Source organism: Prunus avium, chromosome 3, assembly GCF_965620075.1.
Source record: "Prunus avium chromosome 3, drPruAviu1.hap1.1, whole genome shotgun sequence".
In the NCBI taxonomy this organism is placed as follows: domain Eukaryota; kingdom Viridiplantae; phylum Streptophyta; class Magnoliopsida; order Rosales; family Rosaceae; genus Prunus; species Prunus avium.
Genome location: NC_142286.1, coordinates 40778520 through 40804739, shown reverse-complemented (window position 1 = coordinate 40804739; position 26220 = coordinate 40778520). Strand labels below are relative to the sequence as shown.

The 26220-nt window shown below is 38.4% G+C and overlaps 5 protein-coding genes across 9 annotated transcripts; 3 read left to right on the top strand and 2 right to left on the bottom strand.

Annotated features, from left to right (window-relative positions):
- The first annotated feature begins 1585 nt into the window (after nt 1-1585).
- On the top strand, nt 1586-7491 carry LOC110764389 (GRF zinc finger / Zinc knuckle protein). 4 transcript variants are annotated; one of them, XM_021967355.2, is made up of 7 exons: nt 1586-2572; nt 2689-2895; nt 3425-3947; nt 4085-4204; nt 4295-5142; nt 5330-5350; nt 7352-7491. In XM_021967355.2, exons 1-5 carry the CDS (start codon nt 2111-2113, stop codon nt 5116-5118), a joined length of 2136 nt encoding a protein of 711 aa, XP_021823047.1. In that variant the 5' UTR covers nt 1586-2110; the 3' UTR covers nt 5119-5142; nt 5330-5350; nt 7352-7491. The 4 variants fall into 4 exon arrangements, with proteins under 4 accessions (XP_021823047.1, XP_021823046.1, XP_088106548.1 ...); XM_021967354.2 differs by lacking the exon at nt 7352-7491 and adding an exon at nt 5582-6592; XM_088250422.1 differs by lacking the exon at nt 7352-7491 and adding an exon at nt 5460-6592.
- On the bottom strand, nt 7169-17264 carry LOC110764390 (aminopeptidase). 2 transcript variants are annotated; one of them, XM_021967356.2, is made up of 15 exons: nt 17134-17264; nt 16880-16974; nt 16593-16706; nt 16207-16311; nt 15985-16056; nt 15710-15822; nt 15359-15493; nt 15074-15142; nt 14780-14873; nt 14568-14639; nt 14371-14471; nt 14114-14231; nt 13690-13749; nt 13430-13540; nt 7169-13299 (listed from the first exon to the last, which is right to left on the bottom strand). In XM_021967356.2, exons 1-15 carry the CDS (start codon nt 17231-17233, stop codon nt 13186-13188), a joined length of 1473 nt encoding a protein of 490 aa, XP_021823048.2. In that variant the 5' UTR covers nt 17234-17264; the 3' UTR covers nt 7169-13185. The 2 variants fall into 2 exon arrangements, with proteins under 2 accessions (XP_021823048.2, XP_088106550.1); XM_088250424.1 differs by lacking the exons at nt 16880-16974; nt 17134-17264 and having other exon boundaries at nt 7169-13125; nt 13228-13299; nt 16436-16688.
- LOC110764392 (Protein kinase superfamily protein) lies at nt 8086-10914 on the top strand. The gene is made up of 7 exons (XM_021967360.2): nt 8086-8298; nt 8386-8594; nt 8857-8983; nt 9230-9301; nt 9519-9705; nt 9880-10012; nt 10375-10914. Exons 1-7 carry the CDS (start codon nt 8148-8150, stop codon nt 10636-10638), a joined length of 1143 nt encoding a protein of 380 aa, XP_021823052.1. The 5' UTR covers nt 8086-8147; the 3' UTR covers nt 10639-10914.
- Nucleotides 11016-12864, top strand: LOC110764391 (transmembrane protein, putative (DUF677)). Its single transcript, XM_021967359.2, has 2 exons — nt 11016-11295; nt 11419-12864. The coding sequence occupies exons 1-2, from the start codon at nt 11181-11183 to the stop codon at nt 12576-12578; spliced, it is 1275 nt and encodes a 424-aa protein (XP_021823051.1). The 5' UTR covers nt 11016-11180; the 3' UTR covers nt 12579-12864.
- Nucleotides 17265-18681: 1417 nt separating the features above from the next.
- Nucleotides 18682-24895, bottom strand: LOC110764387 (nuclear factor kappa-B-binding protein). Its single transcript, XM_021967353.2, has 10 exons — nt 24614-24895; nt 23453-23843; nt 23217-23353; nt 22500-22613; nt 22314-22397; nt 21940-22116; nt 21586-21742; nt 20864-21024; nt 20645-20771; nt 18682-20490 (listed from the first exon to the last, which is right to left on the bottom strand). Exons 2-10 carry the CDS (start codon nt 23768-23770, stop codon nt 19144-19146), a joined length of 2622 nt encoding a protein of 873 aa, XP_021823045.1. The 5' UTR covers nt 23771-23843; nt 24614-24895; the 3' UTR covers nt 18682-19143.
- Nucleotides 24896-26220: the final 1325 nt, after the last annotated feature.

Genomic DNA, 26220 nt, shown 5'->3' with positions numbered 1-26220 from the left:
AAGTCATTATATTCTGCTTAAATCCACTAGACTTTTTTATTCCTAAATAATCTTTTAAAATCTCAATTTAATACACACCCTTAGTTTCTCTGTATATTTCTTAGCTAATTATCTTTGTTTTTGTTGATTTTTGAGTCTTGATTATTGTTTTATGCTTTCGCTAATAAATTTTCGCATTTGGTGTTTCACTAATGAATTTTCGCACTTCCGGGTTTCGCAAATGAATTTTCACATTCCAGGATTTCACAAATCAATAATCGCACTTTGGGGTTTCACGAATGAATCTTTGCATTTTAGTCTTTTGTTAATGAATTATTTTGGGGCTTCATTAATCAAATTTCACATTTTGAGGTTTCCCAAATGAATTTTCACAATATAAGGTTTCATCTCATGAATGAATTTTCACGTTTTAGGGTTTCGTATGAATTTTCACGTTTTGGAATTTCAAAATTGAATTTTCACCTTTCAGGTTTTAAAGAAACCCTAAAATACGACAATTCATTAGCAAAACCCAAAAATGCAAAAATGTATTCGCGAAACACAGAAAAGTGAAAATTTCATTAACAAAACACTAAAATGAGACAATTCCTTGACAAAAATCCAATTTGCACAAATTAATTAGCACAACCCCAAGATGTGAAAAATAATTATTTGTTTTCAAATGAATTTGTACTATAGGGTTTTCACTAATGAATTATCATATTTTGATATTTCACTAATGAATTTTCAAATTTTAGGCATTTGTTAATGGGTTTTGTTAATGAATTTTCATTTTTTTGAGTTTCTGTAATGAATTATAGCATTTTTAGGTTTCATTAAAACCCGAAAAGTGAAAATTAATACTTGAAACTCCAAAATATAAAAATTCATACAAAACCCTAAAATGTGAAAATTCATTCATGAAACTCTAAAATACAAAAATTCATTTGCGAAACCCAAAATACAAAAACTAACCAAAGGCTAAAATGCTATTATTCACTTAAAACACCAATGTCTTGTCTGGAGCCCATCACTTCTGACTTTTTTTTTTTTTTGGAGCTGGTGAGGTGAAATGGCTTATTTATTTATTTATATAATAGAAAAAAAGAGAGGGCTAATTGGCCTTTTTCCTTAAACCAAGGACCTTTAAAAATTAAAAAGAGAACCCAATTTTTCAGAGCACCTTATTGTGGATGAGAATATTTAGAGCTAAATAAGGATAAAAACTTAATTGCAAAGAAGATAGCCAAATTCTGATGATAAAAAAGAAAAAAAAGAGAGGATAGTGAAATAGTGTTATCTTATTTTTACGATTTTTACTAGGGATGGGCATTCAAACAGGTAACCCGATCAAACCGCCCAAACCAAACTGATGGTTTGGGTTGATTTGGTTTTTTTTCAATATTTTTTTGGTCATCGGTTTGAATTCAAACCAAACCAAAGGTATTAAAAAAATATTATATATAATATTATTATAAGAATTTTATATATATATATATATATGTATAATACATAGTTTCCCTCTTTTTTTTCCTGCTTCTTCTTCTCCATCTCTCCCTCTTTTTCTTCTTCTCCTCTTCATCTCTCTCTCTCTCTCCATCACTTTTATTTCTTCTCTCTCTCTCTCTCTCTCTCTCTAAGAAAGCCAAAAAACCCAAATCGAACCAAACCAACTCAACAAGTCCGATTAACCGAAGTCATCGGTTTTCATCAATCATTCTTTGGTTTCGGTTTCCAAAATAACCAAATTGAGACTTACGGTTCGGTGTTCGAGTTGAGCCCAAAACTGAACCAACCCAAACCGAACCCACCCTCAGTTTTTACCCATCGATTGCGGTGGAACAGTATGCCGTGAAAAAGAAAAGGAGTGAATTATTGGATGGGATGGTTCCGCTTTTACTGTGAGCGTGCTTGGCAAGGGTTGCCACGCAGACATAAAACACTTGATTTGACTACTTACTTGACTTAATTGACAGACATGTCGGGGTGGGTTGGGGCGGAACCCGGCAGGGGAGGTTTATGTCCAATTTCCAAAAGCAAAAGGAAATTTGGAATTGAATTTTATTTTCGTTTTAGTTTTAGAGGAGTTAAGGAAGAGACTCGACGGCGACGGAGGGTGATCTGATCAACGATGATGGCTTCTCCTTCTCCTCCTCCTTGCGGCCCAAGCCCCGCTGCTGCTGCTGCTGCTGCTGGTTCTCCACCTCCAGATCCAGTCCATCCTCCGTGTACCCCCAGCCCCTCCAAAAGAATGCGCTTCTTGCCTCACATTGATCCCACTTCCACTGACATAGAGACAGAAGCAGAGGCAGGGGCAGAAGCAGCCTCATCCTCCTCAACATGCTTCCACTGCAAAAAGCAAGGTCATTGGGTTAGGGATTGCCCCTTCAAGTTCAATCTCAATACAGCCACCGCATCCGCAGCCCCTCAACTCTACCCCAACACCGCCATTACTCCTCCCTCTCTTCCCAACGTCTGCCATCACCCTGAGATTGAATGCAACAACGGCCACGGACCTTGCACTGCTAAGGTCTCCCGAAGCCTCAAGAACCCTGGAAGGATCTATTATGCTTGCCTTCTCCTCCTCCCCAATGTGACTGTCAACTCACTTCTTCTTCTTCTTTTTTATATTCATTACTGACCATATGATGATCATTTCTTTTTTATATTCTTCTTCTTCTGTTTCTTCAATTAAATTTGAAAATTTAGGGCTGCCAATGTCGCTTCTTTAAATGGTATGATGAACTCAAGACGAACAAGAATGGTAGTGGAGGAGCAAGTGGACGCCCTCTCAGTCTCAGTCTCAGTCGTTCCGAATACCCCATGTGTTCTTGCGGTGCCGGACTCTGTAGGTTGATGCTGGAGACGTCTGAACCAAATGCCGGTCGATTATACTTTGTCTGCCCTATCACAAAGGTATTATTATGTACACACCATACCCTACTTACTTACCTTCCTACTACGTCACTCATCGTATTCTTCTTTCTTTTCCATATAATATAATTTATAAGCAAGCTCTCTCTTTGTTCATCCCTTTTTGAACTCATTTGTTGTACCTATTTTACTGCATCACATCTCTCTTTATTAATCCCACGTCTGCCAATAATGTAATGTGCAATTTCTTTTTCATGTTAACATGGTTTATTTAACTTCTGAGGGCTTGCGTCCGATGGTGGTCGCATCTCTGTCTGGGTACATTTTCTTGGCAAACCTGTGTAAGTGGGTCTTGTTCGGTTCCAAATGCTCTTTCTCCCATGGATTAAGATAAAAGTAAGCATGGAGGTCTGAAACAAATTCATTCACCCGCGCTATGCAACCTGCTATCTGTCCTTTAGTTCTCTAGTTCTAACTCGCGTAGCTTTTCAGTTTTTGAGTTTTGCATACTTCCGCTTGGTTTTTGTGTTTATCATATATGGATGTGCATTGATTTCTGACTCTTGGACAGGGTCATGGCGCTTGCCCCTTCTTTCTATGGTATGATGGTCAAGCAAATACCCGACTCACTTCTTGTCTAGATGAAAGCGAACATGATGGATCTCTCAAGCCCTCTTTGAATTGTCATGAAGTCGTTGAGACTGTAAACTATGACTTGGATGAGAACGAGGAACTAAGTTTTGAGCATCCAAACAGGATGACGTTTGAGTCTGCTGAGATTGACAACCCTCAACCTGATTCAACTTTCAATTTTGTACCTTTTGGCTCATCAGAGATTGAAGAAGAACCTCTGTCACGGAGAGAAGAATATGACGATACTTCAAATATGAAAAACTCAACAAATTTTTCAAATCTACAAGTTGTTGTGAGGGAGCATCTCCACGACCCAATCGGGCAGGAGGAAGGTTTATTGGATCCTATAATAGAGAAAGCACCCCATGTTTCTCAGAAAACATCCATGCAGGCCGAAATTCATCATCAACAGATAGAGTTTTGGAGGCAGAGTTCTGTTGCTGGAGATACACTAACGGGAGGTATCTTCTTCTATGTTTCTTTGTTGGAGTAGCTGTCCAGTATTAACATTCTCCTTCTGTGACTTTCTTTTGGTAGAAATTATCTTCCTGCTGTTACTGCTGCATTGTCATTCTGATTTTTCTTTTTCCGGATAAAGGTTGGGGGAAAGATCGTACCCATCAAATTTTAGATTTTCAGATATTCGGTTGGTTGGGCCGGCTTGCTTTCACCCCTTCTGGATGCTTAACAGTACCTCTATCCAAGCCTAAGTTTTGTTGTAAGTATGATTGTACGTACCGTTTTTCTTTTTATCTTTTCCTGTCCACTTGTCATCTTAGGTTCTGACTCCAGTTCGAATTTCTAATAGGTGTTTTCCCCTCACTTGATCCTAGTTTCGTTCCTAAGGAGATATATGGATCTCATTCGGAAGGGTTGGTTGACCTTCCTCATAGTCCTTCACATTCTAATTTCCATGTATCACCACAAATGCATAGTGAGGATGATGCTCGGCCTTTGAGTGGTGTACTTTTCGAGCTTTCAGGCATAAAAAATCTTTTGGATCCATTACAAGATAGTGTTGTAACAGGAAAAATTGTGGAGGCACTTGAGCAAGCAGCCTTGCCTATTCAGAATCTGCTGCTCACTCTTCTTGAGTCCATGGATCCACTTCAGCATGAATCCATGACGCGGGCAGCGGAGTGCACCTTTGCTGCTTTGGACCATCTCTCAGTTGACTATAGACGTTTTTCTGAGCGTGTAAGGAAGTTCATTGCTTGTGCATCATCACTTGCTGAAGTAGAACGGTCCATTCGTAATGACCTCTCTTCCAAAGAGCTCATCAAGGGGTACCACAATGAGGTAGATAGGTTTGATAATATTTCGCGCACCCATGATGATACAGTGGGTGCTTTTACAACCTCTGATCATCACCTACAGTCCCTTCGTAAGGAGGCTTCCCGAGTAAAGGAAATGCTGCTTCAAATTGAGAACCAGCTGTCTCTTTGTGAGGTTGAGACGTCAGAGCTAAAGACTCGAGTGGACGAGACAGCTAAGGACATGATTGAGACTGAAAAAAGGTTGAAGTCTGCAGCTCAGAAAGCAGAAGCAGCAATGGAGCTTTGTCATCAGAGGGAAGTAACTCGAAATGCAGTGAAGGCAGCATTTGAAGAGGCAAGGGTTAAACTCCGATAGTATGCAGTGATGCTTTACCGCAAGGTTGTATTTCGAGGTCATATTTTATGCATGAGCGATTCACATTTTGTAAATTATGCTGCTTGGTAATTGTAGAATAGAATCAGAAACATATTTCCTCATGTAAATTATGCTTTGCTTATCATCTTCTGGTTGTTTATTTATGTTTTTTTTTTTTTTTTTTTGTCATGGCCGTCTTGGCTTGGAGAAGAAGGATTGCGGGGACTAACTGGTAAGCTTGTTTGTAAATTGTATATATATGGCCTCTCAAGTTTAATCGTATACATTACCATTGAATTCAAAGCCTTGATTGATTGTGTTGTCTGTGCGGTCAATAATAGATTAGATATCCACACACCATCATCCATCCCTCCCGCCCATGTCTCCAGTTGATAGATAGCTCATAGCCGCCTCTTTCCGATCCCAACTTTCGTTTCGTTTGCCAATTTATATTGTCCTGCAGATGGGATCATATGATGGGTTATTTTTATGGGACTTGTGGACGCTCCCAACCCAGTGGCGTCACTTAACTTACGAGATTATCAAGTGAAACACGAATGAGCGAGGGCAAAGTCAAAGCTTGCTATTAACAAATTATTGAACCGCAATAATTTTAGACGTTGACATTAAGAGATGAAGCTTCTATCTATGGTTCCTCCCTCCTGCATTATCAATATTATCATTATATATTGATTTAATATCATTGCCATTTTGTTTGGTGTCACATTTTCAGTCGAGGAGATTAAAGAACCTCCAATCATACTCACACTATATATAACGCAACAAACAATTGCAGCTTCTTCTCTTGGATTGGATCTTTTGTTTTTTGTTTGTTCAAGAAGACAAGACAAGAGCCAAGGAAAAATAAAATTAGAGAAATTTGTTGTTTTTTGGTATGTAAAGAAACTGAAGCACCGCAACTGCAACAATTCTTAAATAATATTATTAGTAATCATCATCATCATTTTAATGATATGGTAAGAGGAATGAATGAGAATCCGAAGAGCTTACATGAGCAAAATAATTATAATAAAAAAAAGGTGAAAGGTGAAAGGGGCAGGAGAGGCGTATAGGTTACCTTTGCTTATGGTTTGTATGTATTTGATTTAATAATAGTTATGTGTAGGCCTTATTTAATTGTTCAGTAGGAGCCATGTCAACATAGCTGATAGCTGGCTGGTCCTGATAGCAACCCTACAAGACAAGCCCCAGCCCAGCTGATTCTCTCTCTCTCTCTCTCTCACACATTCCTTGTTGAATGCTTTATGTGAAAAGATATATACCGACCCTATATTTGGGCAAAACTTTAACTAACTTGTTGCTGCAGTCAAGCGCTATTGTCTTTGTCTTTTCTTTTCTGTGTATGCGCTGCTTGGCTTGTGGGTTGTTTTTGTTGTTGTGCCACTACCACTAGTCTACCAACAGCAGCAGCAGCAGCAGCAGCAGCAGCAGCACTGTAATTTGCAAATCTGTTTACAGCCAAGATGCCCTGTACTGCTGTACACGACACAAACCGAATGAAATGAAAACCTCTCTCTCTCTCTCTCTCAACTCAACTTGCAGTAGCAGACAACTATTATTCTGCTTTACAGCCCACACATAAAAGAGAGAAACTAAATTCATTTTAAAAAATTATATAAAAATACAAATACACGCAGATTGACAGACACACACATTCTCTCTCCCTCTCTCTCTCTCTCTCTTCTGTTCATACTTCATTTTTATTCTCTTCCTGCTTCAAAATCAACTTTGCTTGCTTGCATGGGGTTTTCTCTCTGTCTATTTCAACTATCAAAATAATATAAAGGGCTTTAATTTCTATTTAATTTCCTTGTGGGTCTACCACATATATGTTTATATTGATGAAGTTGAGTTGGGTGGTTTGGTAGAGGGGGAAGTAGTACTGTTGTCGGCGCAGGGTCACTTTCTGTCGGCATTGTCTGTATCCAACGATGATCAACAGACTGCATTTCCCATTAATTTAATCAAAAATACACCAGAGATAGATGCTTCTCAGCTTCGATTCTGTTTACATTTTGATTTCGACCTGCATATTCATGCCTCTTTCTTTATACTTTATCAACCGCAACTCTTGATCATAACTGGGTTTCTTTACTTTTGATGCCTGCCTGCATATCCTCCTCTTTAGTTGTCCTTACTTTTATTTGGGTTTCTTTTCCTTTCTTGCTGACTAACTTTGATTTCCTTGCTGGGGTTTTACCGCAAACAAAAGTATTCCATTTCACTTTCCATGTGGGAATGTGATGAAATTTCATTTGGGTGACAACAATTGTACTGGGAGGCTCATTCGTGTTGTCATTGGCAAATGAAGCTCGAGTTTTTAGACATCTGGCTGGGTTACTTCTCTGGGAGTGCAGGTTTGAAGTTGACTCAGATCATATTTCATTAATACCGTTTCTATCTAGATTAATCTTCATTTAAATCAGATCCTATCCTAATATGCATGTTTTTCAGTCAATCCAATACATTGTTTCCAGAGTTTGCCAAGTGTACTGCAATTTTATTGTCTTTTGAATGTATATGACCTTATATACTATTAAATCAGCTGGCATGCTATTTTATTTAATTTCAAAGGCTTTAACTCTGATTTCAAAATTCATTGCATGCATTCTGCCATTTACTCATTAGTCAGGTGCTTTGCGGTTCTATTGCTTTAAACTTTCAGGTGTAATTTGCTTGTTCTAAAAGACTGCTTTGTGCCTTGCTTAATTCCATTCAGAATATTTCCGAAGAAATTTTACACCCTTGGTTCTCAATCCCAGTGTTAAAACTTGCTACCCAACTTGTTTTTTAGACATCTGATGATGGAGCAATAATAAGGAAACAAGAAAGAAACTAGAAAAGAAATAGATATCTAATGGATATAAATGTCACTTGCTTTCTATTCATATCTTCCCCCTAGATTATGATCTTCTGATTTTTTGTATCCTCTGTATTCCAGGTTCAATGTATGGTAATTCGTTTTACAATAATATTACCCCGCATAGTTGAAGTGGTTCCCATACCAAATGTCAGCGTCTCTTGCAGCAATATTAGGAGGTGCTGCAGGAGCCGTGACTTTGGTGGGGATAACTATCATACTCATTTGGTTCTGTCTATCTCACAATAGGAGTGTATCCAGAACTTCTGAAACAGGTTCTTCTGATCCATCTGTTCAAGGTAACTATTAAATCATGTAGGTTTTCTAAAGGAAATAAACTCAGTGTAAAGAACAACTTTTTGATTATCTGTTTCAATAACTTGCAGTGGGAAGACATGCTGGGGTTGAGTTGTCAATGCAAGAAACAAGGCGTTTTCAGATGGAAGAATTGTCTCTGGCCACAAAAAATTTCAGTAATACAAACTTGATTGGGGAAGGAAAATTTGGGGAGGTATATATGGGTTTTCTTCAAGATGGGATGCTTGTAGCCATCAAAAGGCGACCTGGAACACCTAGTCAGGAATTTATCAATGAGGTAATTATCACAGTCCTACACTTACAGGTGAAAGAAAAAGTGTTAATAAAGTGTTTGAAGTGGATTTACAAGTTCTGGTGGCAAATTCTGAATAAGTTTTTGTTTTGGAACGTGTTTTGTCTTCCTTACCAACTTTTCTCTCCTGATGAATTTGATGGACTGGTTATGCTTTAGTTTATTCTCTCTCTTTGAATTCCTATTTATGTTTTTGCACTAAACATTGTCTCATGGGTTGATCTAACTAAACTGATTATTATATCAGGTACACTATCTCTCAGCTATTCAGCATCGGCATATTGTTACTCTCTTGGGTTACTGCCAGGAAAATAATCTACAGTTTCTTGTGTACGAGTATATTCATAGTGGAAGTGTTTCCAGTCACCTGTATGGTAACCCTCTATCCAGTTACCATTTTTTATTTTATGAGACAAAATTATGCTGGTGATATAAATCTCTGCTTAGCATATAAATGTTTCTTTAACTTCATGTGATATGCGTGTCAATTCATTATAAATGCAGTACTGTATTTCGTACAAAACCCTTCCGTTATTTTGTTGTTACCTTAGAAATTTATGCAATTGCTGCATCTATAATGCTAAAATTGATCATGTGGCTATGTAATTTTTCCTTTGCAGGCACTGGTCAGCATTCACGTAAAAAGCTAGAATTCAAGAACCGACTATCAATAGCTCTAGGGGCAGCTAAAGGTGATCCTCTGCAAAATCAGTGAGCATTTGTGGCTTTCCTGGTATCAGGTTTTCATCTCTTTAGATAAAATATCAGAATATCAGTATTGGTCCCTCAAATTCTTTTGCCAGATGCTGTAAGACTTTTAATTGTTCTAAATTTCCAGCTTCTGATGTGAGAAGTCTGGAAGCAATGCTCTCCTATTTATTAGGACTTATTGATCTTCTCTGTTTGCAGGTTTGGCTCATCTTCACTCTTCGAGTCCCCGTCTGGTGCATAAAGATTTTAAAACAGCCAATGTTCTTGTAGACGAAGATCTACTAGCTAAGGTTGCAGATGCAGGAATCCGCAATTTCCTTGGAAGAGTTGATATTGCAGGCTCATCTTCTCAAGTGACTGCTGATGAGATGTTCCTTGCTCCAGAGTATTAGTCTCTCTCTCTCTCTGTTTTTTTTTCTTTCTTTTTCTTTTGGAGAAGATTGAGGTGGGGTTGTGGTGAAGGGTATTGATCTTTTTGTTGTCCGTGTTTTATATAACCTTTCAAGTCCCCGTAAAGGAAAGTTATCAGTTTTAGCCAGATTTCCATTCACTTTTGCAGGGTGAGAGAGTTTAGACGATTTTCGGAGAAAAGTGACATATATAGCTTTGGTGTATTCCTTCTGGAGTTAGTAAGTGGGCGAGAAGCAGGAGAATTGGCATCTTCCGACTCAAACCAGAACCTGGTTGAATGGGTATGTGCTTGCCTTCACGAAATGCTATTTAAGTGTTGGAATGCCTAGTCACATGATCCTATGCATGCAATTTATGTACTTATATTGGCTTGGCTTCTCTTCTCTAGATCATTAGTGAAGGACCAAGTTTGAGTGCGAGTTGGTTGCTGGTATACTAGTTATATGATCCTATGCATGCAAGTTATTTACTTATTTCTGCCACTTCAAAATATCACTGTTTGTTTGTGTTTTTTTTTTCTTACTTAAATAACTCGTTATCAGCAAAGTTTTGAAAAAGGCTGCATCTTATTAGGTTTGTGACTTGTTGTTGGATGTGTGAAAATGTTAAACTAAGTCGTTTTATGTTTTTGTACTGTATGAAGGTGCAAAACATCCAAGATAATAGCAATGTTTCGTGCATCATTGATGAGAGATTGGGGAATAGCTTCACAGGTGAAGCTATGGAAGGGTTCATACACTTGATAATGCGATGTTTGGAACCTTCAAGTGAGAGGCGACCAGCCATGAGCAATGTGGTAATGGAGCTAGATCGAATACACGAGAAAGAGATTAGCTTGACAACAATCATGGGGGAAGGACCCTCCACTGTGATCCCAGGAAGTCAGTTATTTAGAGCAACAAAATAAAAGACAAACAGCGAGCAGCCAAACAGTTAAGAGTGTGATATTTGTGAAATACGTGTTTTTTGTTTTCTTGAAAAAGAAAAGGGAAATTGTATTACTTGTTATTTTTTTTCCTTTCTGAAACATTAGAGAAGAAGAGATTCAGCTGTTTGATAAGTGTATAAAGAAGGGCTGGCATTATTTTTTGATTATTTTTACTTTATATAAATGGATTACTAGTGTTGTTGTATAATAAACCATTATTTGTTGTTAATATACATTACATCGGAATTGGATGGAGGTTGGGTTGAGGTTTTAGTTACATTTGTGTTTATTATTATTTTACCCACAAGAAATCATAGATAAGACTCAAGACTTGAAATGGAGCAGGGTTCAACCTCAGGGTGGCTTGTGCTTGTTCAGTCAATTAGAATTTGGGAAACACAACCTGAAGAAGAGCAAAAGTAAAGCTTTTCCCGTTCAGTAATTTTAAAGTTTTGAGGGGAGTACCTGTAAATTGTAATTGACGAGAAATCGCGATTCATTCCTTCATTCTAATTTCTAATATGCTGCAATGTCTCTCTCTGAAATCATCGTCGTCAACAACCTCAACCTCACCAGCTGCTGCAGCTGCGGCTCCCGATATCCATTCTCATCCTCCCCCACCTCCCCGATCGCAAGGTACCAACTGCCAACCAAGCTCTGGGCTTTGCAATTGCTTCACTTGCTGCATTTCTACTTGATATAATTTCTTTGTATGATTGATCCGTACTTAATCAATTCAATTTGGTAATTGGTATTTAGGAGGAACGAGCTCTGAGGCCTCGCCCTCCGCCACTCTCACCCACGAGTACAGGCTCGCCGTCCAAACCCAGTCCTACAATGAGATTTGGTCTAGGATTCATGAGGTCCAAGACCACCACCACCATGATGAGGTGGAGGGGGACTTGGATTCGAACTCGGAGCATGAGAGGCAGAGGCAGCGGCTTCTTTTGGAGCAAGTGCTTCAGCCCAACCGACAGTGCGTGGAAGAGGCGCTTCGCCAAGCCAAGCCCAACTCCCTCACCCGTCTGGTCTCTGACTACTTCGACCAGAGCGAAAACACCACCCAAGTATGCCTCATGCTCCACCGCTACGTCTATCGAGCGCGTGAGCTCTATGCGCCTCTCCATCAACTCCTCGACGTTGTACAGTCGGAGGAGGAGTCTCTGAGCCTCAACCTCAGCCAATCCCAGTGCAGTCGGGCCTTGGAAGTCTTTCTCCAATTCGACCGCCACGACAACCCCTTCCCTTCCCCTGACGATTCCGACTCCCACAATTTCGACGATATGCTCCGCTGCTTCTCCCAGCTCAAGCACCAGCTCGACGCCCGCCTCCGCTCCTCCCGCTCCAGAATCCGCCTCCTTCGCCGCGCCACTCTTGCCTCCGCCCTCTGCTTCATTGGCACTGCCCTCGGAGTCGCCGTCTCTGCCGTCGCCGTCACTGTCCATGCCCTCACTGCCGCCCTCGTCGTTGTTGCAGGGCCGCCTTTGTGCTGCACTCCCACCGCCACTGGCAATGGCACTGGCTCTTCTTGTTGCGGTTGCAGCAGCAGCAGCATGATGACTGCCATTGAGAAGAAGGAGGTTGCCCATATGAACCAACTTGATGCTGCCGCCATGGGTACTTGTGTCCTCAACAATGATCTTGCCACCATTGACCGCCTTGTTCGCCGTCTACACACGGCGGTGGAGGGAGACAAGCTTCTGATTCGCCTTGGATTGGAGAGGGGCTCTGTCACTGGAACTGCCACCGACAAGCATCCGATTCAGGAGGTGCTCAAACAGCTGAGCAAGAGCCACCCCAATTTCCTCCACCTCCTCAACGAACTTGAGGAGCATATATGCCTCTGCTTTAACACCGTGAACAGGGCCAGGTCGATGCTTCTCCAACACATGTCTAGTCTAGTCTACTCCTCCTCCTGAGTCCTAAGTTAACTAACCCCCATTTGCTCAGATCATTTCAGTTTTCATTTCTGTTTGTACATCAAAAATGACTTAAACTGCATCTGCCTCAAGTGTCAGCCTCTGCCTTTATTTTTTCTTTCTTCTTTTCTATTGATTCTTAAAGAGTAAAGATTGTAACAATCTCTCTACAGACTACACTCTGACTCTGGAGGCTTTGCTATGTGCGTTCGGAGATGTCAATTGTTTACAGAGCAATTTCATAGACTCTGTTTTGTAAATTCATCGACTTTTTTTTGTTTGTATTTGTTTTGATCAACTCATTGAACCGTGCAAAACCAGCCAGATGTGAAAAGAACGGAATAATTGACTAAACCCATCTCTCTAAGGCTGTATTTATTAATTGCTTACTACCAAACGACCAATTATTCCAAAGAAGGAAAAAAAAAAAAAAAAAAAAAAAGAGTTAAAATCTTCCATCCATCTCATCTCAGAGACAATACAATGATCTAGGATTGTAGCCTACTGAAGGAGAAGGGCTGTTTTGAGAAAGCAGAATCATCATCGCCTGCAGCCCAAGTAACTTGTTCAGTTTGCCAACATGACAAGAATCAAGAATAAAGATAGATCAAGCAGTAGCAGTGGCATCTTGTTTTGCCTTAAGGACAACCTCCTCAGTGGTGGTGCCAATGATCTCGTTAGCACGTTTCAGCCCAACACAGTTATATCGTCCAAGGGTATCCTATATTTATTTAAGCAACCATGGTAAAAGAGTTGAGGAGCGGTAATTAATTTAGGGTTCAAATGGAATATGTTTGATGAGGAGGAGGAGGAGGAGGAGGAGGAGGCCATAGCATAGGTAGGAGCCTTACCCGAGTAACAATTCCCAATTTCTCCAACTTCTGAACTGCATCGTCCACATCGAAATTACAGTGGTCGTTAAACTGTTCTTTGATTAGTTCTTCACACCACTTATCCAGATCCTAGAAGAAATAGTCCCCAAATATTAAAATTATTATATATATATATATATATATATTTCTTGCCTTGCAATAAAAACAAGAAGTAACTCGGAGGTTGACAAAATGTTTAAGTCGGACTCGGAAGAGAGATGTAAGAGAGGGATGCATACTAGTAAGGTAGCTTTCCCTTGTTCCATTAATATATAAAAAGAAATGATCACCTCCTTCACCTGCACGCACATACAAAACTTAAATTCAAATGGAGTACCAGTACCAGTGATTCATAAATCCATTCCTGCATCTGAACTGAAGCCTGCATGAATTCTAATTTAAAATCTCAAATCAAGTTTCATTTTTATCTGTTCAGTCTTTAGGGTAGATAGAGGGCACTTATCTCCTATTCTATATATTTGTATATTATGACCAAAAAAAATTCTATATATTTGTATAATGTATGTATGCATGTTATGTATGTATACATATACGTAGGTTTGTGTCTCTATCATTTTCAATTAGTTGCATCAATAAAAATTATTAATTAATGTCCACTGAAAATTCACAGAGAGAGCTTCTCAAGCTCGCTGCTTTGCTTACTTCCTGTTGAATCACATCATCGCACAAGTGAAGAAGAGTACCCCTTCCGCTATCCAGTTGTTTTTCATACATGGACTGTGTTATCAAGTTCTGATATTGAGCCAAGTTCTGCTGAAAACTAGATACAGATTATGAAACAAAACTCCCGTTAGTATATTGTCATGATCAATGGAGACAGAGACAATCATCGATCAGGTTCACTTGCCAGAGAAAAATGTTCATATCTAAACAGCAAGTATAATAATAAGAGACTTCACCTGAAGTATGTCTTAGCACAGTAACCAATCACAGTGGAAATAATTGCAAAAATGACCCAAAGATCAACTTTAGGCATTTCAAGCGAAGTAACAACAGCAACCTGTACGTACAGAAAGAAGCATTTCTACAAAATTTAAAATTGACAACAACCAGTGCACCAAGACACAAACAACTTCATTGCTATCAAGAAACTGACCAGCCCAACTACAGCAGAGCCAATGAAGGTGAGCCAATCCATTGGCGTTAATCCTGGGTTCTTCTTCTCAGGCTGTAAAAGCCAAAAGGTTTCATGCACCAGCTCATTAGTTTAGTTGCCTATGTATACTTCAACCGGAAAAATATAAAAGAAAATGAACAGAAGGCTAGCTATGAGGAATACAAGACGCAGAGGCAGAGAAAGAGACTCACAAGAACAATCTCCATATCAGCCATTGGAATATTTTTGAAATGTTTAACATATATTCCTCGTTCTGCTTGATCTCTGGATCCACTATTTGCTCGCCTGAAACAGTCATAATTTAGTTTGATAGAATTATAGTCGTATCAAGCAACGAGGAAGGAGACTACACGTTCATTTTAAATAATTTAATTTAATACTCTCAACATGATATGCCCCACCTTGTGACAAGAATATCAACCAAATTGATGAAAATTGTTCCCAAAAACAATATGCACAACAATAATTAATTAAAAATAAAGTACCTGTAAACAACGATAATCCTATCAAAAGTTGGCTCTTGGATTGTGTTCTTGCTCAGCAAATTTGGAATGCTGGAGGACACAAGGTGGCAGTAATCACCATAAGAATGAGATGAGAAACTCAACTCAAATCGAATCAAAGGCATGTTTGCAGGGAAATCGAAGACATGTTTCCAGTTATTATTCTTATCCATGTTGAATTCATGTGGAATCAGTTGTTTTTCTTAATTAAAGAAAAGTGTAATTTCTGTTGTATTGTGCTAACAGAGGGAAGGCATGATAGTCAACCTTAGTTGCATTTTTTCAAGACGGATTCGTTCTACAAACAAGTCCTCTTCATCTTGTTCAGCGATAAGATCATCATCCTTTTTTGGATCCTTCTCGCGTTGTACACTTGGCCTTTTCAAAAAAAACTTTTCAGCCCTGCGAAAATAATAACACCATTAACTATTGAAATCTCTGTCAGCTATGTGAACAAGAGTTATGCAATAGATGATACTTCAAATTTAGACTCATTTAAATTACTTAAAAGTTGTTCACAACTTCACTATTCTCAATTAGAAATTTCAATCATAACTTCCAAAAATATGCATATTCCAGTGAAGGTGAATAACAGACCACGTTCGGAATCGCACTTACTTAGTTACTCGTAAAAGAAATGCCCAGAAACGTGCAATGATAATGTCCACTTTCTCCATGATAAAGTAATCGGTTGTCTTATCTAGTCCAATTCCGCGTCTGAAGATAATGTACTGAAGCGAGAAAAAGGCTTTAAAAAAACATCAAATAAGGAAAAGGCAGACAATTGCAATATGTGCAGCAGTAATTTATGCTGCATGATCAGCAACTCAGAATCTTAAGAAGGCTTTAGAACTTCCAAATGTTTGCAGATTTTTAGGCAACATTTGAGATACCTTATCAGCAAAATCTGGCATGTTTGGGTAAGGATGGTTGTCAAAGTATTTCTTCAAAAGATGCTTGTCAAGCTACATTCAGCAGGAACAATATTATAATGGGATCAGCAAATGCGAAGGCCGCTTACAAAACAAATCAAAATTACATTAACAAATATAATATTGATAAAGCATCTCACTCACTGAATTGAAAGTTACAAATACATTTTAGTAAGTACAAACCTTAGACTCGTCAACCACGATGGGAAGATTTAGAAGATATTGCCCTGACTGTGCAACCTCAATTTCTTCATTAGTTGCAACCTTAAAATTACTCTTTTCCATCACCTGTATAACAATGGGAATTCTAAAAAAATTCATACTTGCTGCTATAGTAAAAGGATATGGTTTGATTCTATTCTTGCAGTGCAAATACTGTTTAGCTATTATTATACTTTCAAAAACAGATTACCCTTTTGAGGATTGTGTTGTGACAATAGCTCTTGTTTCTCTTCTCTCCTTTTTTTTTTCTTTTTTTTTTTTCCAGTTCTTTCGTGTTTCTTTCGGTTGTTGTATATGGGGCGGGCATATAAGGGGAAAAAAATGAATAAGGTGAGCAGCCAGAGAACCTGAAATAAGTACTTGAGGAAATTTTGTTCAAGTACATCAATTTCTTCAGGAGAAAGCTTCTGTTGCTCCAATTTCTGACTCCCGTGTACAGGGTCAAAGAGGGAGTATAGTTGCTGTAAAGACAAGACGTGTTAAATAAAACTTAATTTGCGATAGTCAGTGGCCCAATTTTTATTTTTATTTTTATAACAATAATAATAATAATAACATGAGAAAATAAAATGAATCAAATTCTATATATGAATGTTCTGTGTGTCAATAGGGACCAGAAAACATGAAGGCTTACCATCAAATCCTCGAATTGTAGGAGATACCAAGCCCGAATTGTGTACTCGACTCTCTTGCAGAGCTTTAGAAACTCAGCCCGGTCAGAACTTTGTTCTGCAGAATATGGAAACTTGAGTTAAGTAGCATGATCAGCAAAGATTACAAAAGTAGCAAGGCAGGAGGCAATGGCATGAACACTGCCACAGTGGCTGCCACAACAACAAATATTTGAAGAAGAAAAGCAGAGAAAGTTGAAAAGGAAAAAGTAGGAACCGATGAGGTTGGCCAAGGTCATGATGAGTTTGGGCTTGAGAACTTGAATCACGGCTTCACGCTCTAATCGAATCACCTCTTTCTTGTTGCCCATCTTCATCTTCTTTTTTTCTTTTTTGTCCGAAATGCAAATGCCGACGCACTCTGCCCCTTACCTTCCTTCCTTCCCTTAAAAGAACCTTAACTCAAATCAAATCCTATCAGAGGGAGGATGGTTGGTTTGAGCCTCTGTTATTATCATTAGCCTAATACTTAGTTTCATTCAGTCAGGCTTTTTCACAAGCACAGTGACAGAGTGACAGAGTGACAGAGTGAGTGAGAGAGTGAGTGCGAGAATGAATGAGGCCGATCCGAAACACACAGAAACTCAATACAATGAAGAAGAAAGAGAGAAGTGCAAGCAACCGATGACAATATTAGAAAATCAAAGTGTAACTGCCGCATCTTTTTTCTCCGCTGTGACTCTGTAAAATTCGGACGCCTAAAATAATGCATCTCTCTCTCTCTCTCTCAAGTCTGAAAGTCTAATCTCTTCCCCGTTGTTTTAGTCGTCATGTCATTCTGTAAACTTCATAGGACGACAATAGATTATGTTTCATGTCAACCCGTCTAATTCGAAGAAGATACATTTATTAATCATGTTCTATTCTGTTAGTTTCTTCTATATAACTCCACAATTAATAGGATCATAACTTATTTGGGAATTTTTATTTTTTTCGTTGGAACTTATTTGGGAGTTTGTAACCACATAAATAAATACGTTAAAATTTTAGGTTTGCAACATCCTTTTTTTTTTTCCTTATAACAAGATGTTTAAAGTTTAATTTGAAAAAAGATAAATTTGTATTAATTGAATTTCAACATGGACCGTATATGACATAGGTATTCTGCTAGCAAATATAGGTATTGTGTTGTTGTCCTACTAGCTGAGTCGTTGGCCCTTTCTTTTATGTGTATTTTCTATATTATCTCTCATCAAAGTTTTATTTCATACATTTCTCGTCAAAATTGTGTACGTGGCGAATCGAAATTCAATTTATATGGACGTCGGCAACGCTACACCACAAGGATAGCAGCTCCCTTACAAACCAGAAAGAGCTTTAGGTACAAACTATGCCTGCCGAATTTTGCAATAACCCATTTTCATCTTCATAACTTTTTTTTTTCTGGTGAAATCAAATCCAAATGGACCAAAAACAGAAATGGGTTCGCTTATGCTTGCGGGCTGCTGGTAGGAGGGAGTGTACTTCCTTCCTTCCTCGGTGTTGGATGCAATCCATCCATACTTGATACACTTCCATAGATGATAGAGCAAAAGCCAAACGTTTCAGATTTCAGCCACATCTTCATAATTCATTTTCATGTGTTTACAGCTTGGAATCCAGCATTATTCAGTGGAATTTGATACAGTTTCTTGGAAGTTCATTGTTAAAAACACTGCAAAACACTAGCTTCAGAAGATGACTGGTAAAAGCACTCAACATTCCACAAGAGACAGTGAGGAACCGAGGGAGAGAGAGAGTTTGGAAATGCCCACGACCAAAATAATGGTATTCAAGAGAGATTGATTATATAAAAGCATTTGCCTCTAAAGAAACTTAAAAGACTCCAAAATTATAGAAAAAGTTCTCTCAAGAACACAAAAGGATAAAGAAATCCCAATGAAAAATAAAAATTCAATTTATAACAAATTAGAGATACCTGGAATTGTCCAATAATTCCATGACTCCCCTGCTATCTGTCTGCCCATCTAACATATATACATGGTGTAGAGTTGGCCCTCGTATAGGTATGTACAAAAACCTATCACCAGCTCTGCACTTCCGTCTTCTGTGAATCTCCAGTAACCTCACATCTCTTGCCCTCCAACGGAATCTCAAAATATTCTGAACCGTATAGCAAGTCACCTTTTCCTTTCTACATGGCATCTGGTTTTTCACTACTCTTGTCCTGCCCTGCCACTGAACCAAACCACATATTGGAACTCTCACCCAATATGGCAGAACAATGTCATTGGTTCCACGACCTCAAGAATGGTTTCCCCATTGGATCACGTAAACCAGAGTTCTGATGAGGTAAGTTCATCCATTGCATCCCATCATGCATCATCGAAGTAGTTGCTTCACGCCCACCCAAGTAATCAAGTGCATGAGCTGCTTGTGGTAAAACATTTCCAATCCTCGGAGTAACCCCACCTGGCATTCCATAGTTCCTAGGGGGAATGAACTGCTCAGTGGAGGCTACTGGATGATAAGGGCTACTTGAACGTAATTGGTTACAATGAGATAGAACACTGAATAAGCTCTGATCTGCATTAGTTCCACTCCCAATGCTCTGACTTGCGACACTAGTACCACCTGACGCAGACCATCCACCATGAACTTGATGCTCTCCAGAAAACCAGTTATGGCTCAACATTTCTCCCCCATCTAAGTTAGATTGGGGGGGTCCTGGCATACGAACACTATTGACAGCCCAATCCTGCGCATTGATTGGAGTCAGATGTTCCTGCCTTGAAATTAAGTATCTACCTCCATCAGAGTAAATGTGCTCAGGTAAGTTTTGCTGCATATAAACCTCACTCTCTCTCTTATGTGCCTGCTCCAGAGGCAGTGACTGGTGTTGCTGCTCCTCAAAATGCCCTTGAAACTGACCCTCTCCCGTAAACACATTGGTTGGTGGCCGGAAATCCAACCCAGTCTGTTTCTGCTCATGATCGTAGGGTAACATGCTCTGGCCCTTAAAGAGAGATTGAAGCAATTCATTTCGATCTTGGTTTGGGTAACTGAAGGAACCATTCTCTGATTGTCTGTGCAATAAATCTTTCCCAGTATCTCCCACAGGCAAGTCAGACTCCAGAGCAACTAAGTGTGTTTGTTGCTCTTCATTAACTTGTGGATGTGCAAGTGATAACTCACTGGCAGATGAATATTCATGGCTTGCAGTAGAATCATAGTAAGAATGTGGCATGCTAACTGGCTTCCAGACATCTCCACGAGCACATAACTGGGCTCCCTGACTTACCGTATCATTTGCAGTATTCAGATTCTCCGTGTACTCAGATAAATTAGGAGGAGAATGACCTGATTCTGTAATGATATGCTTTTCTGAATCATTCTCTGATTCAGTACTGGAATGTTCTTCTGAATCCATATCTGTGGGGTTGCACTCATCACCACTAGTAAGCTTCTGCAAAGACTTGTCATCATCTTCCATGTCCATGGGGTTGCACTCATTACCCTGTGGGAAGCCAGGTTCAGACTTGTCATCATCTTCCAAGGGAGATTCATGGTCTTCTGCTTCAATATCTATCTCACCCTGAAGCAAGCTCTCATGGTTCTCATCACCTCCATCATCCTGAACATCCCATCACAAACCAGCGATATCATGCAACAATAAAGACACAGGTTTATTAAGAAACGCATGGATGACCATCAGGTTGATAAAGATACATCCACTCAAACAGAAGAGAGGAGAGGTAGGGGGAGGACATAAGGGCAGAATCACAAACCTCCACCAGGGACTCTAGCCTCCTCTTCATGTCTTTCTCCAAAGACTTTGTCATTTGCCGCCTCTGTAGATGCATTTCTTTCCAATTTGCATAAGCTGCTGGGAGATCTTTATTTGCCAATTGCAACCTATATAAATCAGACTATATTTTAAGGAGGCAGACAATCAAATGTTTCTCCAGAGTCTTAAAATATATGTGTTTACTTCACAAGACACTAACCAGTGCTGATGCAACTTCTTCTGTTCTTCTTCCACAAAGACTTCATATGGTTGTACATCAAAGCTATCAAGGTTACCTAAAACCCGGTTAAGAGACCTGGACTGAATGCTTTTGCCAGACTGCTTCATACTCTTAACAATTTCATACTGTTTCTTGCTAATCTGAAATAGTTAAAAGCGCACAATCAGTAAGAGCATCATAAAAATTAGAGTATTCTATATCATGACCCAAAGTAACAAGTATAGAGCAAAAGGATGTCTTTGTGTGTGTGTTTGTGTGCAGAGAGAGAGAGAGAGAGAGAGAGAGAGAGGAGTGTCTCGTATCTGTACTGGGTTAAGGAAGTAAATATCTGCTAAGTTGTTGTCAATTATGCAGAAATTCCCGTCCAAATAAACAACTTATAGTCAATGACTTCTAAACAGAACAGTGTTCAAATCCTAACACCTGAATATTGTGCAAGAACTTTTTTCTGGTTGAGTTCACTTATTTGTCCACTTAACAGGAAAAATTTGACAATTCTAGGTCTCAGAGACTCAGAAGCCAGAAGCCGTCTGGACATCTAAGTTTAATACAGGATCACTTAAATAAAACAACAAGGTCATTTATAACCTGGAAATTAGTGATGACTGATCCTAAAACTCTAGCCGAGAGAGAGGTGACTGATTAGGCTACCGAGGCATCATCCATCGAAAAAATTTACTTACTACCAAAGCAACACCAACCTTAACATATGACATGTATTTAGCACCGTCGCTACTGTAGAAATTACGCTTACGTAGCTTGTCTCCTGTTTTGGATCTTGCTCCTACATTAACTGCCCCATCTGCTGTAACCAATACATTTCTACCTTTGTCCTTTATGAAGCCTTTCTCATAGATCCTGACACAGTAGCAACTTATAAGATTCTGCATGCCAGTTCAAAGTAAGTAGATGACAGATACACTAGCAGAAATCATCATAGAAACTACAACTAGACATACAGAAAGTAGCCAAGTTGGTATCCAATTTAAGAAAACTAAAATGAACCTGGGGCACATAGATGCGCTGGTATGACTAAATGTAGAAAGCTGTATTACCTGTTCTGAAGTTTACCCCCTTTGACCACTGAGGAAATCTGGTTATCACTACTACATGCTTTCTCATCTGCAACCCATGAACAAGATTCAGATGTAACTGTGGCATTTTCCTCATGATCACGGAATCTGGATTCATTCGCGTGTGAAGATATTTTTTTCTCCATATCATTTCTTGACCTGCATAATTTATAACACCCATAAGATAACGACCAAGCAGTCTGAACAAATAACTGTTAGAGAACAGGAAAAGCACAATTCGAAGAAAACTTTCTCCTCATTACCATATGGTACTTGCTTGTGCATGTTATGAAGGGAATATTTTGGCATCTACTAAACTCAAAATAAGAAATTAAAACAAAACAGTGAGCATCAACCTCCATATTTTCTGCACAATTTCCTTTTCAGGATCCTTACAGCTTGCACTTCTCTCCTTCAACTTCAGTAAATATGCAATCATACTACCAAAAAACCATAAAAACATTGTGACCATATAAATTAGCCCAAAAGCACCTTTCAAAAATGATATATGTTAAACAAAAAATTGGGAAAGCTTCACATACTCATTATGATACTTCTGCAACTCCTTGTAGTATGCTTTCTTATCAGTATTTAGACACTGTTCCCTGCAGAGAATAGCATCTGGGTGGAAATCACCTGAGCAAAGTGAAGCACCCCTGAAAGCATATATTCCAGATAAAATCATCAGCACACTATGGATTTAACTTATAGACACTAAAAGGAGCTATTTATCAAAAACTCATAAAACTACAAAAGAAGCTCTTTCCTTCATTCATGTTAGACATCTAAAATTGGGATATAGTACACCCACAACCCGTGTTTGCAAAAATAGTAACAAAAAGAAATTTGAAAAAGTTTCTTGTTTTAAATTCCGTGATCTAACAGAATGGTACAACTATCAGACAGTTCTCAATCCCATGTATCCTATTTTCTTAAAAGTAAAATGAAATAATTAAATTTTTTTATTAATCCAACAAAAGTAATACTCTGTAGTGCAACATTTATTTAATCTATATAAATTTTAAAAAAAAAGAAACGAAAAGGTTATACAAAACTACACACAAATCATCCACATCTTCTTGTTTTATATTTCATTACTTGAATTTGGCTGAAGCAGCCACTTTCAAAGTAACAGAAATAAATATGGAGAAGAGAAGAGGAAAGGGGCTGCGTGAAGAACATGTGTTTGTGTGCGAGCGTAAAAAAAAAAAGTTAAGTCACTTTATCCTCAAAATCAAACATTACATAAAAATACATGCCATTTAAGAAAAGGGTTTCCAAAGTCAAAGTAATCCCCGGAAAGCAATGCTTGCACAACTTGCTCTGCCTCTGGTCCTCTAGGAAGAAACTGCATCAGATGATTTCTCTCATTCTCCGACAGATGAGTCTGCCAAACCTGCATCATTGTTTAAACAAAAAGCATATTACATGCATCTATCAGAGATAAAACATAATTTAGATACATAATTGTGGATAACCATAAATTTATAGCTACCTCATATGAAAGCACATCTTCCAAATCTTCCAAATCATAAATTCCCTCAGGAACGGCAAAAACATCTGCCAAAATATTGTGGCTATTGAAAGTAGAATCAATAAATGGCCTCAAATCTCTCCAGCTTATGCCAATTTGATCGCTTTTGGCAACCACCATTTTCTGATTTCCATCCCACTCAAGAGAAATATGAGAATTTATGTCTGAATCATCTTTAAGTAATCCCATATTTTTCTTTTTTGCTTTATGTTGCTCCCTAGAATTGCAGCCGATGATGCTAGCACCATTTAATCGCTTTCTCCGTTGATCAGCCGCCATTGGCACAAGATGTCAAAAACAAAAAAGCTCCCTCAATAAATTACTAACACATGTCGTCCATTTTTAATGCAACCTGAGAGAAAATATCAAGTATTTGCATGTACATTATAATTCATAATTACAAAAGGCCTCATAACTTGACCTAAACTGTGAACAAAATCACAACTGGAGTCAGTCTAAGAGTCTGAAAATGTACACGTACTTTTCATGTAAATTGCAAAGCACTTAAGGGAGTAAGCTATGCTATCCAGATACAGCCAATGTCCAAACGCAATTTATTAATAGAAGATTTTACCAAAAATAATAGGGTTGCAAGATTTACTTAAAGGATTTAATCCTCAGAAACCACAATGCGACTCAAACACCTTCAAACTGTACCTTCTTTTTTTTCTTTTTTTTCTTTTTTTTTTTTTTTTTTTTGAATAGAAACTTTATAAATTCAAAAGAGATAAACAAAGAAACAAGCAAGTGGATAAGGAATCCACAAGAGAAAACAAACAATTAAACTAAGGACTGCACTGCACACGAAGAATTAAAGTAAGTAACTGCACGCATATGAAATAAACGTGCCTAAAATCCGTACAAATTTAAAAAAAATAAAAAATAAGAATATTACGACAGGAACTTATGAATGGAAAACACAATCCGCGAACACCCATACAATTTTCCTGACAATCAGAAACCCACTTAGGCATCAAATCATAAGTGAAAAACCAACCTCATATCAAAATTTCAAGAAAAGGGATAAATATCCCAGAAACGTAGTCAAGCACCTTCTGTCGAAATAGAAAACCGGAACCCTAACAATGAAGGCATAGAGCAGGGAAAAGAAAAAGGCAATACCTGAAAAATCTGGTTACTTTGGCCTCAATAGAAAGCCACGAATTAGAGCTGCGAAGGTTTGCAGTAAATTCACAGTAAAAACCCCAAAGAAGATTGGGAATTTTGCGCTAAGAATACTCTATTTAATGCGGAGAGAGAGAGAGAGAGAGAGGGGGGGAGAGCGTTTCGTATTATCGGATTGGGTTGAGGAGTAGAGGGGAGAGAGACACACGCCCACACAGCTTTAGCATATAGGAGAGAGGAAGGGCAGAGAGATAGAGAAAGATCAGACGAGTGTGGTTTCGCGGAACCGTTAATTTCACATTGAATGGTTCATTCGCGCGCTTGGGCGCGGCTTGGCTCGAGACTCAGCTTGTCCGTTTGCTCCAAGGTTACGTCAATTCCTGATCCTGACCTGATTGTTGCATTGCAGCCAGCAAGGGTTAGAATGGAACAGTGATATTGTGTCGTGTTAACGAGTAATAGCAGGAAGGGTCAGACTTTTTATTTCGTGGCACCCGGGTCTCAATTCTCTAGAAAATCCTTTTATTTCTTTATTTCCTAATATATCTTGTATGATTTTTGTGTTAATATATATATATAAAACAAAAGGCAGAGAATGGTGAAACATTCAAAATACCATAAATTTTCCTTGGTTAATGCAAACACTAAGAATTAAAGTTACTAATTAAATGAGGATAATATGGTAAATTCACACTTTTTCATATTAAAAAAATTTAAAATAAAAATAAAAATCAAATAATGAATCCTCTTTTTATGAAACACAACTACCCATTATCTTTTTTAATTTTAAAATAATTTTTTTTTTAGATTATTATAAATAAACCCAATCCTAGGCATGTATTTATAAAAAAACCCACACACTATTTAAACATAGAAACACACCCAAAATCAACCCCAAAATCAACAATTGTATATTTTTTGGGTGTGTTTATAAATGGGTTTTGAGTGTGTGTAATGATGGATTTTGGGTGTGTTTCTATGTTTAAATAGTGTGTGGGTTTTTTTATAAATACATGCCTAGGATTGGGTGTTTTAGTGAAACCCCCTTTTTTTTTTTTAAAAAAAAAAAGCCTCTCGTAGGCGTGGAAGCGCATGCGAAGAGTCTAGTATTATAATTAAGTGAATTTTTACTTTTTATAAGTAATATGTAAGTGATTGCTTAACTAGAAACAAAGTTAAGTTAATTTAGTTTTCTTCCATTTATAATATATGTGGGTCTCTACTCAAACACAACACAATTTAGCAAAAGGGACTATAATAAGACATGAACATAAAATGTAATTACACATAAACAACTATCACCCCTTTTTTTTTTTTTTTTTGAACTACGAGGTGGTCCTGGATGGGCCCCAACTATGGGTGGCACCTTTAAACCTTAACCACAACCCAGACTAATCCCCGCTCACACCGGGTCGGCCCGTAAGGGGTAAAGTGCTGGCCAAAGTGGTGACTCCGTACGAGAGCAGGGATCGAAACAACTATCACCCTTTTCAGTGAGTAAGGGGTAATGATATAATGCATTTTGTAATTAACATATATAATACATTGTTATACATTACAACCACCAACTCCTACCTTAAAAAGAAAAATTAGTTACAAACAAT